General features: G+C 40.8%; 1 protein-coding gene across 9 annotated transcripts in view; it reads right to left on the bottom strand.

Moving 5' to 3' along the window:
• The window catches only part of CELF1 (CUGBP Elav-like family member 1), a 67,599-nt gene continuing 55,388 nt past the window's right edge, over positions 1-12,211 (bottom strand). For all 9 annotated transcript variants that reach the window (XM_025216678.1, XM_025216675.1, XM_006034646.3 and 6 more), the window contains 2 exons: positions 9,948-10,116; positions 1-2,988 (listed from right to left, as the gene is read on the bottom strand). In XM_025216678.1, coding sequence (XP_025072463.1) covers positions 9,989-10,116 — 128 coding nt within the window. In that variant the 3' untranslated portion in view covers positions 1-2,988; positions 9,948-9,988. The remainder of the gene's footprint in view (positions 2,989-9,947; positions 10,117-12,211) is intronic.

Below are 12,211 nucleotides of genomic sequence, written 5' to 3'. Positions count from 1 at the left end.
GACTCTTCTCAAACAAGTTTAATAGCAAATAAACAAAGGAAGGTACCACACTTGGCATATACAAAATGACTTGTTGTCGGTGTATCTGTGCAATTAAAACAGCTTTAAGTTCCCCTTTGGGACAAAAAGAAAAAAAAACACACACACAAAGGAAGAAAATTCCTTTAAACACATACTTGCTCGTTCCAAACTTGTAACAAATCCTTTCATTTTTTAAATCCACTACACAAACTCTGCGATCAGGTAAGAAAAGCAACATGTGCTCCTCTGCTTTTTAAACCATTAAAGTAAAATCCATAATTTTCTACAGAGTACAACACAATTCCACACAAAAGACATTTTGTTTTGCAAATCAAAACAAGAAAAAAGGAACAGCTCAAACAAGGTAAAGAAAAGCATTTCTACGACTGAATCACGACTTTGAGTTGATTAAATCCCGTTACTGCAGAACAGACTCTACATTTGGTCATAGTGGCAATTTGTTTTCTCATCACATTGTGAATCACTTTACATTGTTTTCTAGTAGAAAAGGCAAAAAACTGTACAAAACCCCTAGTGTTAAATACAATGTTTGTACCAATAAAAAAGCCCACAGGTTTGTCTCCAAAATGTAATTTTTTTTTTAAATTATTCACAAAAAGCAGCCAAAAATCAGAAAGGCAGCTGCTGCTCCACTGTCTCAAATCCATTAAAACCACCACAGAACAATTAAAACAATCAAAGGAAGGAAAGGAAAGAAGAAAGGAAAGAAACATCCAATGTTTGGCATTTTGGTTTTGTCCAGAGATTTCTCCACAGGTTTCCCAAAGTTCCTCATGGAACTACATACACATTGTACAGAAATGTATTGGCAAAAGTTACTCAATACATTACAGGGTATCAGTGCCCCCTGCTGACAGATGTCCCTGTGCATTCAGACTGTGGGGCTAACAGCAGCCATCCCACAACCCTACCCCCAAACAAGTCTCCATCCTCTCCTCATCCAGCCCCAACCCCACAGCTCCCAGAACTATACATCACACCCCAAAATAAGCTGATTACAAGACAGAGCAAGGACTGTCTATGCCAATCCAGCCAACCTTTTACTGAGACTATAAATCACCAGCCAATTTAGGGGTAGGAAAGAATAAACACTGTCACTCTTCACCATCCCAAAACAAAGGACAAAGGTAATACTTCTACCCAGCTTGAAGATCAGTCTCATATTCTCACCATACCATTTCCCTTGGGATTTCATCTCATATTCTCTTTCCCCCCTGGGGTTCCTTCACCAGCTCACCTTTCCCGGCAATTTAAGTTTCACCACAGCACACAATCTTGCAGGTGCCTTTATTCAAAAACTAGTCTCAGTTACTAGCCATGCAGCCTTGTAGCAGGAGGTAGGTAGGGTAAGGGGAAGCCTGCTGCCCAGAGAATGGTAACCTGTTCTACTCCTTCCACGAGGCAGGAACTAAAACTGCTTGGCTCATTACCCAATTAAAAACTAAACAAAAACTAAAAAATCTCCATAGAGATTCCCCAGCTAAGGCCCTTAATAAGAGGAGCTGAGGTTGGTACCCTGTTCACGTAACAGCTTGGGAGGCTGTTGTATTGTGCTTCTCACTTGGGGAAAGAGCCAGCAGTTGTGAGACCAGGTTTACAGACTCCTTCTCTGGGACATTCCAAATATTCTACTTCCAGAGCCTTTGAGCCTCCTTCCACTAGGGTCTGACTGACAAAGGTTAAACTAGGGCTGAACTCTACAAAAAATGAAGCCCCAAATTATGCACGATAAAATACCAGTAGAGAGCGCCCCAAGGGAGAACTAATTTCGCTAGAATTTTAGAAGCAGAATTGCTGCAAAGATCCCCTATGTCAATCCCATCCTACCAAAACACCTACTGAAAGAATGCAACCAAACCCCTTCGAGCCTCCTACAGCTCTGGAGGTGGAACAAGGACCAGATGCTGTGTCAGGCAGACAGTCTAAGTGCACAGGCAGATGCCCACAGATGGCATCTGATAAGAATTTGTCACACCAAAAAACATACCAATTTAAAAGGATACCTTTGAAACCCATTAAATTGCTCAGTTTTTGCACGAACTATAGAAAACAGAGAGGTGAAGGTGATATATACGAGGGTGTGAAGAAAACAGCAGGAAACATGCAAAACATTTTCTGGGCACTATCTGAATTTGATAGAATAAAACAAAAACATCACATTTTGCTGAGGAGATTGTGATTACAAAAAACCAAGCATGCTAGGGTTTAACAAAACACAACATCAACTTTGATCAAATTTTCACTGCAGACAGAGGTTGATAACCACACAGAAAAGGAAAAAACAGTAAGTGCCAAGGCAAAAAATGCAGCTACAATCAGGAGAAAATGTAATTCAAGTGTTTTCTGCTGATGCCACTGAAGTCAGAGTTTGAACTCAAAAATACATGCCGTCTCCTCAAGCACAGAAACCAGATCAGCAAAATGTGACTAGGAGTCTCTTGAAAGATTGAGTCACACCATTTAATGTTTTTTTTCTTCAAAATGTTTTTAAAACTATGCACACAGGAAAAAAACAAATAAAATAAAAAACTAAGCCTAAAAAGTGATTGGCTTTATGTTCACAGAAATACAAATACCCCACGAGGTATGCTAGCAAGGCTGCTCTGAAGACAATTACAAAGAATCAGAATCACAAAATCAAGTGGTTATCTTACGAAGTTCTAGAAAAATAGAATTTTTATATTCAAATGCAAGTTTAAATATTCCCCTTCAGCAGTCTTTCTAGCACAACCAATTTGGCAGCACAAAAAAAAAACAAACAAAAAACAAACAACCCACAAAGAAAGAAACAAACGTAATAAAAATACACATCAGCATCAAAGGTCAACACAAGGTCAAAGGTGAGAGTTCAAGCATCAGAGAAGCTGAAGAGACAAGGATTTGGACGATGTACTTGAACGCCACATCGACATGCTTTAGGCACAACGATGAACAAACGGCAGGAATCTAGAAAAAAAACAAACCAGAAAGAGGGAGACCCACTGAGTTACACAGAGCAGTACATCGAAACAAGGAGAGAGAGAACAGGAATGGGCACTGTACAATGAGACCTCTTGGGGAGGGGATTGACAGGGAAGGGCAGCACATGCCAACGATGGACAAGTAAAAGTCAAAGTACATGGAGGACACCAAGTAAACATCAAACTGCCAGAAATCAAATGGAAGCAGAGGCCTGGATTTCCCTTTGGACACTGATTTGTGGGACACATCCTGGCCCAGTGACATACTGATTCACATGCATTCACCTTTGCCCTGTGCCCTGCTAGCTTGGCGTAAGAGAAAAAAAACAAAGCAAGCACCCTATCCTAGGAGCCCATCTCCAAAAAAAAAAATGCCTCTGGGGCTAACATTTACCTGCAGAGATTCAGACTGCAAGAGACAGAACAGAGGACACAAAGGGGGGGGGGGGGGGAACACAGGTGGTTTGATGGCTGAGACTTTTCTTCTGTCCTATTTTATGGGAAATTCTTAGACAGTGGTAACCCAGGAAATCCATGCTCTCTTGCTTCAGCTATAGTCCCTCCCTATCCCTTAGGAAACAAGGAAGCTGGGGTTGGTTGGTTAGGAACAACAACAACAGAAAAAGATTATAAAGACAAGTGAGCCAAACTGAAAATCCCACACAACAGAGAGGAATTCCTTAAGACTTGGCTGCAAGTTAAGACTTGTCCTAGCTGAGCCCTTTTCACACCATTAGACCTGCACAGGGATTTTCCTTTCCCAACCCCTTTAATAAATAGCTCCCTCCCTGCTCCCTGACCCTGAGGAGGGGATTCTGAGCTCTGAGAAGCTCTACAGTCACTGTTGCCAGTTTGGCAAATGGAAGTATGTTTTGTAAGTAAGCTTTTCTGAGCAGACTTTTCAGAACCGATAGAATCCCTACAAGGGGCAAACAGCTTTGCTGCCTTCTCTTGGTCACCAAACTGTAGAAGAAAAAGAAACCTTTTTTTTGAGAGGTTGGGGGAGAAATGAGGGAGGCAAAGGTGGAAGGGAAGCACTACCTTTCAGGAATCCATGTCACTCCCAAATTGGTGTCATGCCCTTTAGGGCTCCTCAAAGCTACTCAATGGTAGTAGAGACCACTGCGAGACCTTCTTTATACTGTGTAATGCTTTGCAACAGGTCTGGTGAGCTCAAGCACTCCACAGCGATCCCTGGGGGCAACACAATACATTGCCACTAGATCCCTGGGCTGACTAGCATTTGTGGTTTGGATTCTCTCTCTGTTTCCCAAACCAGAGAGAGATCCAAGTGAGGGGACTAAATGAAGTCCCAGTAAACGGGGAACAGTGAAACATTAAACATTATTTCTATGCTCCTGGAAGCATGCAAGATGCTTACAGACTGCTGCACAGACAGGATTTCTGCCCCAAAGAGCTTACAGTAGAGAAATGAGCATAGGAAAGAAAAACAGCTAAGGGATCAAAAGAAATTTAGCACATGTCACAGGGCATTCTCGTGTGGTTCATTTGGGGCCTCTTAGTATTGATTTTTAAATGTCTGGTCTTGTCAATAATTCTGAGGGAAAGACTAGGATTCATAAGAGGTCTTAGAAGCATCTTAAGGAGGGACTTGACTGAAAGAATGCAGCCAGAATGGCCTAGAGCAAGCAAATGACTGCACAAAACAGCACCAGCTATTTTTGTTTCTCTCACTGCTGCGGTTAACAATGTTACACTACAATTTTCCCAGGTTCTGTTTTTTTGTTTTTGTTGGGGGGGGGGGGGGGGGGGGGGGGTTTTTTTCGGGGGGGGGGGACGGGGGGGTTATTTATTTTTTGCTTTTTTTTTTTAAACATTGTGACATTTGTGGTCAGCAAGCCTTACATTTATGCATTTCCATCAGGAAAATTCCAACACATGCTGCTCAAGGGCATGTGGATTTGAACTTTCTAGCCAGAGGGGGCCAGCAGGCATTGGGGGAGTCCCTGTTCCCCCGAGCACTCCCAGGAGTGACAAGAAATAATGGTCACAAGCTGGCAGAGGGGCGATTCAGACTAGACATCAGGAAGCACTACTTCACTGTCAGGGCGGCTAGGATCTGGAACCAACTTCCAAGAGAAGTGGTGCTGGCTCCTACCCTGGGGGTCTTTAAGAGGAGGCTGGATGAACACCTTGCTGGGGTCATTTGACCCCAGCGCTCTTTCCTGCCATGGCAGGGGTCGGACTCGATGATCTGCTCAGGTCCCTTCCGACCCTAACAACTATGAAATTAATGACACTACTCAGGTGAAAAAGCTGTGCTGCCAGGTGGTCCAACCTTGCTATTTTCAGACTGTTGATAACTTGTTTTAAGTTGGGAAGAGATTCACTAGGTTCACTACAGTGCAAGTTCTCCTCTTCTCTATAGCTATCAGCAAAGGATATGTTCTACGTTAATTCTGCCTTGCAGAGAGGTAGCTTATCTGTAACAGCATTTACTGTTTATATTAAGGGCTTTTTCTTTAGACTTAATTGTCTGAGGTACTAATTAAACTTTCCAGATAAATTTAACCTATGTCCCCTATTATCTGTTGAAACATAAAAGATATTTCCTATAATTCTTTGCACCTCTTTTGGAAAGCTCTAGTCCTCATTTTGCTTAGGCTAAAATTGTAATAAAGTACGTATCTGGCATTTTCTAATAAATGAAAGCTCTGTATTACCAGAAACAGAAGCTAAGCTATGAGAAGATATCTAATATTAGATTCCATTACTGAGGTGCTGAAAAATCTAATCCAAGAGCAGGTTTGCAGTAGTGCTAGGTATTAAACTGAATCAGGATGAGAACACAGACGCACTTAATTCTTTCTTCCTATGGTATGCCAAGTAGAATAAAATGCCCTTTGAAAGTCTGCAAAGCAGGCAGATACCCTGACTCTCCCCTTCACCACTCTCTTTAATATGGAGTACACTTATTCACAAAGACGTGTACAGTACACATCTGCAGTTTGGAGTTGTGTGTTTCAGCAGAAATCTTATGTGGATTCTTTGGTTTATACACAGAGAATACTTTGCCCATATGGCTACTTAAGTAAATCCTGTAGATATTTGAACCGAGTTAACTCTACACCCAATAGCAACAAAATAAAAGAATTTCAGAAAAGAACATAGGTGCATATTTGGTGATAGCTTCCAATATTTAAGTATTAACAGGAAAGACAACTATATCCCAAATAATTCTGCTGCCTCAAGTTCTTAACCCCTTTCTCCTCCCTTCCAAGTCTATCTTTAGTAGCCTTTGCCAGCATGCATTTTTTTTTGTTCTGGGAAATTTGCCATTCACAATATTTCTAAACGGTTGTTCAGAGTGATTTTGCCAGACTTAGTCACAATGAGATGCTAACTCATACAGTATTGTTTTTGCTCAATTTGTTCTACTGAGTTTTAAAAAAACAGCTGACTGATTTAATTTCCAATAGAATGAAAGCATGAGGGGAATCAGAAAAAAAAATACAGCAAGGAAGAAAATTCGCTTCAGATTTGACAGGAAGGAGGCAGAAATCCCAACAGTCTTTGGCAGCTACCACCAAGCAATCATGGACAAGCTGAATCTGTGATCAGCTGTATTACCAGTGGTAAAATTTCCTCTAGTCACAGACTTGATGCATTTATTAACTTTGGCAACAGATACTTGGACACACCAACGTGAAGATGAAATACACACACAGGGCCAGATTTTCAGATGGTGTCAATTAATGCTGATTCTCACCACCTGAGGATCAGGTCCTTAGGATTTAACCTGCATAGATTTACTTTGGCAATACTTGCACTATAGCTATGCCAGTAAGGCACAAGAGCTAGCTGAGTAGGCTGCTACTATGGGATATAACCACATTGTTTAAGAAGAGTAACAGGGGCAAACTGAACCTCTGGCATAAGTAGATGCATTTCCAAGTTAGGTCAATGTAAGTTGCATCTATTTAGACTAGGGCTCAGTTTGATCCATAGGTTGCAGTGCTGGGGACACGGTATTAGAATACAAAGACTAAAAATCCTAAATCTAAGGCAACTGAAACAACCAATTAAAGCAACAGGCCAGAATGCAGGGTCAAAAGGGAAATGAAGCAAGGGTCTCAGATAGTACAGTAAGTGGGGTGCAAAGGGGGACCAGATAAGAGTGACTGTAGAGACCCTAGAGCACAGCTCTCTCCTCCAACGGTTCACAGCATTAATCCATCCCTATTTAGCAGTTTGTCGGGCTGCAAACAGGCCACTGAAAAATCAGTAGTTTCAAATGATGCATATCATTGCATGTGTAAAACAATCATATTCAGGATTCTACAAAACCCTGGCCTTTTTTTTTTTTCCAGTGAAATAATTTAGATAATAAATATTCTCCACCCTGGAGCTGTATAAAACTTCTATAAAAATAGAAACAACATTCTTGGTTTACAGCAGGTCGCACCTGGAGCGGCTGCTCCCAACCATGATTTTTTTGTCTTTTTTTTTTTTTTTTTTGCAAAGTATATTATTTATAAAAAAAAAAACCCATTATGACCCTGGAGGCCTTAACACTCCAACACTTTCTTCTCAGATAACCAAGACATCTCTCTCCCAGTGTGCAGAATTCAAGTGTACATGGTTTACCTAGGTGTATATTTATGTTTCTAGAGAGACTCAAATAATCAACATGGAAGGGTACCACATGCCAGCGTAAATGGGAAATTTGGCAGTCTGGCCTTTTCACTTTTTGCCACCAAAATACTCTTAATAATACTGATAGATATGTCCTACTCTCCTGCCAACATTACAGGCAGGTTGGCACCAAAAATGTTTGATTTTCAACCTTGCCAACAAAAAAGGGCATTTCACCCTAGTTCTCTGATGCTATGGGTCAGGCCTTGCACATTTGAGGTTTAAGATTCCAGGGGACCCAGTCCCTGGATGTGCGTGACGTTTCCAAGAGACCTTGACAGTCACCTGCACATTATAAACAACATTTCAAGGTTTAATGGGGCTTATGGCTCCTCTTGCTGAAACAAAGCAGGAAATTAAAACCCAGTATCTGACCCTGCACACTTCCTATTCAGAAGCTGGTTTCCAAATACAGATTGCAATGCTACCTGGTGGCCTGGAAAACAGCATCACCAACTGGGAACGCAAAAAAAGGGGAAATGGAGAAAATGAGGTAAATGGAAACCCTATTAATAACATACAGAAACTGTAAACTTAATCCAGTGACAAAGTAGATTTTGGTGATTATAGTATGAGACTCTACTGTCACTACTTTAAAATAGTTCAGGCCAGAATTCCAAAAGCCCTTTGAGCCCCCTAAAACCAGTGTATACAAAGGCCCTTGTAATACATTGGCAAACTCAGAAATGTGCACAAATAAAGCATGTTTAGGTTTACAGGTAAAGAGTTGTTGATTTTCATTCAATACATTGGGCAAGACCTGCTGTGAAAGGCAGAATAAGACTGGATGGCTCAAGGATCTGCTTTGGAACAGCAGCTCTTATAGCCCTTTCTGCTGTGTGCTGGCACATGCCATCTTAAAGGAAAACTGCAGCATAAAAAACAAGAATCTAATTACAATTCCAAATCTCTGCACAGAATAATTAGCAAACAGGAAATTGCCTTTGCAACAGAGTATGACTCTGAGGAAGCACCTGAATGTGCAAAGCAGCAGAAATCTCAGAAGTCGTTGTAAAATAATTGTGTTGTTAATTTAGCAGTCAGTTTAATAATAAATAGTTAGCACTTAATGACTCTTAATTCAAATAACCTGTGAGATGGGCAGTATCCCTATTGTAGAAATGGGGAAGCTTAGGCGCAGGAAGGAATTCACATAAGGAAATCTGGGGCAGAACAGGGATTAGAATTCATGAATTTCTGGTTTGTAGTCTCAAGCTTATTCCTTCAGACTAAGCAGTTCCTGTAAACCAGTAGCTCTCAAGCTTTTTTTTTTTTTTTTTTTTAAGCTTGATGCATCCCTTGAAAAATGCTTAGATTTTCATTTGTTTTTTGATTATAGAAAAATAACAGAGTTAATCTTTTGTTGCAAAGAACTCAGAAAGACCACAACAAGTCTGAATGATTTTAACTACATGGATTTCTATTTGAAATCATCTCTGGGCCTTATTTGTAAACCTAACAGTTACTTACATGGCGTGGCACCACTTGGCACACTGAGAATCATTGCTCTATACCCTCACACAATTCCAAACTGAACTGGACAGGGATATGTTTTTCTAACCTGTGGGAAATTCAGACTGTGTTAATTAGTGTCCCATTAAAATGTAACGCTAGAAGGACTATGAGGTTTTTGTGCTGAGACAAATAATTGTCAAATAATTTCATAAAGTGCTGTGTTCTTCCACAGTGTTATATCAGCATCGCTTTATATACAGCAAAATTATCACTGCAGTTTTCCTTTAATCCATTAACCTCTTTGCCCTTTTAGCTTTTTTCTTGCGTTAGAGAGAGATTCATCTAGGAAGTCCCAAGAAAGGCATTTAATTAAAGAACCCTTAGTGTGGGGAATTACCAGGGGGATCTGGGGCCTGCTCCTTGCATATTACAAGGTAGTTTGGATTCTGACCCGCCCCCTCCCCTCATCTTCTTTTGTCCTCAGCGCTGTCTGGTGTCAGTTCTGTTGCCCCTTCTATGCTCCTTCTCCCATCACCAAGGTAGCTGGCATTGGTCCTTCTCAACACACACTAGTGATTACAAACACAGCAAACTTCAAATAAGGGAGAAAAAATAAAAAAAAACCCTCAGCGATATGGCACCTAAACTCCAAAGTAAAACACTGGAAACAAAAGCACAAACTTGTCCTCCATCCGAAGCAGAATTTCCAGCAGAGGCTGCAGCCGAGTCTTCAGGGGAAGATGTGCCAGTTAGAATGACATGGGTCAGCTTCCAGGACTGTAAAAACACAGCCTTAGGGCTTCGAATCATTAAGTGCGCTCCTCCCCAACTTACCAAAAGATCCTTCTCACTCCAGTCCCAGAGGGGAGGGGCGCTCAGTATGGCTTGCTATCATTCTTAGAGCGCTTGAGCTGCACTTTCAGACGTTTCATGCCAATCTGAAAGCCGTTCATTGACTGGATGGCAGCCTGCGCAGAGACAGGATTGTCATAACTTACAAAACCTAGGGAAGAAGAAAATACAGCATTACAACACGTACAAAATCCCCAGAAAGCAGTGGAAAAGGCTCTTAACTGGACATGCAGGTCATCTCAAGGCAAACAGTCTTGCATGGAATCACATTTTCAAAAGCTTGCAGCTTCACTAGATCACTCACAGGCACCTGTCTTCATAAAGGCTCGTCACCAAATTGTCCCTTTCTGCTCCAAGCTACTTTGGCACTGGAGATGGTAAGGCAAGATATTTTTTTTAAACAACAGGGAAAGTATTTTTCCCCAGTCTTTTTGGACTCAAATAATCTAATTATTTGTTGCTCACACTTTAAGAAAACTCAACACTGACAGTAGCTCAAACCTGGAAAACTTCAGTCCAAAGATGAAACTTTAGGAAAGTTATAAATGACTGGAAACATTAGCATGGAAGTTACAGATATTATTCCCAGCTATGAGAAAGATTACTTACCTACTGGGCATAACTAAACCTAGGTTGTGATTCTTGGAAATGGAATGTCAGTATAGAAGACATAAAAAAGGAAGAGAAATGGTGTTGCATGTCAAAACTAATTATGAAGACTGAAGAGCTACAGCTAGATAACAAAGATTAGACTGGTGAAACTATCTGAATAAGACAAGAGTAGGAAAGAAAAGGAGGCGTTTACTACTGAGTCTAAAGCTAGATGGGAAGAATGTGAAGTCAGCTAGCTCTTTTGACAGCATAAAATATTATATTTAGAAGAATTTAACCACCCAGATCTCCAGTGGATAACAAAAACTGCTAACATGTTTTAAACAGGTCTCTTAATACTGTATTTACACAAATCCATGCGACTGATCCCCCCCCGCAAACTAATTGGACTCTATACATGGAAACTTATATATGTTACAATTTTCCACGTACAGAGTTTAATTATTGGAGGGTCATCTTAAATTTATGCCCTTCACTGCTACAGTGAGGAAAGCAGCAGCACAGGGGCAGGGAGTCTGACCCCTGTTCATCTGTTCACCCCCTGCTCCACAGTTTACCCTATGCAGTGGCTTTGACTCCAGCTTCATCTCCAGCTTAGGGCACAGAGCTCCAGTTGGCTTGGGACCAGAACTGAAGCTGCATCAGCTTCCCCATCCCGACAGATCTCTCCCCTGCACTTCCCCAACAATGCACCCCGCTCCCCATCCTACAGTTTCCCTCAGGTCAGGGCCAGAGTTGGAGCCGGAACTGCAGCTGCCACTTGCCCCGGCCATGCTTGAATCAAAGATAAGGTTTCTTTGTCCCTCATGTCCCATGGGGAAAAAACCCCATGTCATGGATCTGAGTAAACATAGTAATTTAGAAGAAAATTCTGTGAGCATAAAAAGTAGAGAGAGATTGTTGTAGATTACCGCTGATGCAGGAAGATGCCCAAGAGAACTCATGTAGAAGCAAAAGATTGGGAATGCGATGATAGGGAACTGCTAATACTACCAAACACAGCTTATTTGATATTTGTAATAGTAAAGAACAGGGGCTCACACAATCCAGCAATTTAAGAAATTAGACTTCAGGAAGAAGTCTAGTAAGGTGGAAATGGGAATTATTTAAATCCACCACTATGGAAAAAGGCTGGAGAACTGAAAGACATGATAACTTAAAAGTATGATGGCCCAGCATTTACAAAGAAAGACCAGGAGCCTGACTGACTTAAAAAAGAATTGTTTACAATCTGAAGCTAAAAAACACTGAGTATTGAAAATGGGAAAAAGACGGAGGCAAAGAAAGTTTACAATAGTTAAAGCTTGTAGAAGAAGGGAAAAACAAAAAAGGGGCAGCTAAAAAGCCAAACAAGATACTATCCAGAGGAATTAATGGATATAAGAATGCTTTTAATAATATATAATCAGGGTTAAAAGTAGTATTAGAGAAAAAAAGCAAGTCTATAAAGAACTGCAGATAGAGATGAAAGTCTAAAACAGGATAGCAAAATACTTTTAAAAATTTGCCCTTGAACAAACAAGAGTGGAAAGTAACTGAAATCTATAGCAATAATTTTTGATAAACTAAGTAAACATTTGAAAATTTTCAATGTTTCAAATCTGTCCCTGCCCCATGCACAAATTGGGGGGGGG

This window comes from Alligator sinensis, unplaced genomic scaffold (assembly GCF_000455745.1).
Source record: "Alligator sinensis unplaced genomic scaffold, ASM45574v1 scaffold686_1, whole genome shotgun sequence".
NCBI lineage: Eukaryota > Metazoa > Chordata > Crocodylia > Alligatoridae > Alligator > Alligator sinensis.
Note: the sequence above shows the minus strand (reverse complement) of the source record. Positions and strands in the feature narration are given on the sequence as shown.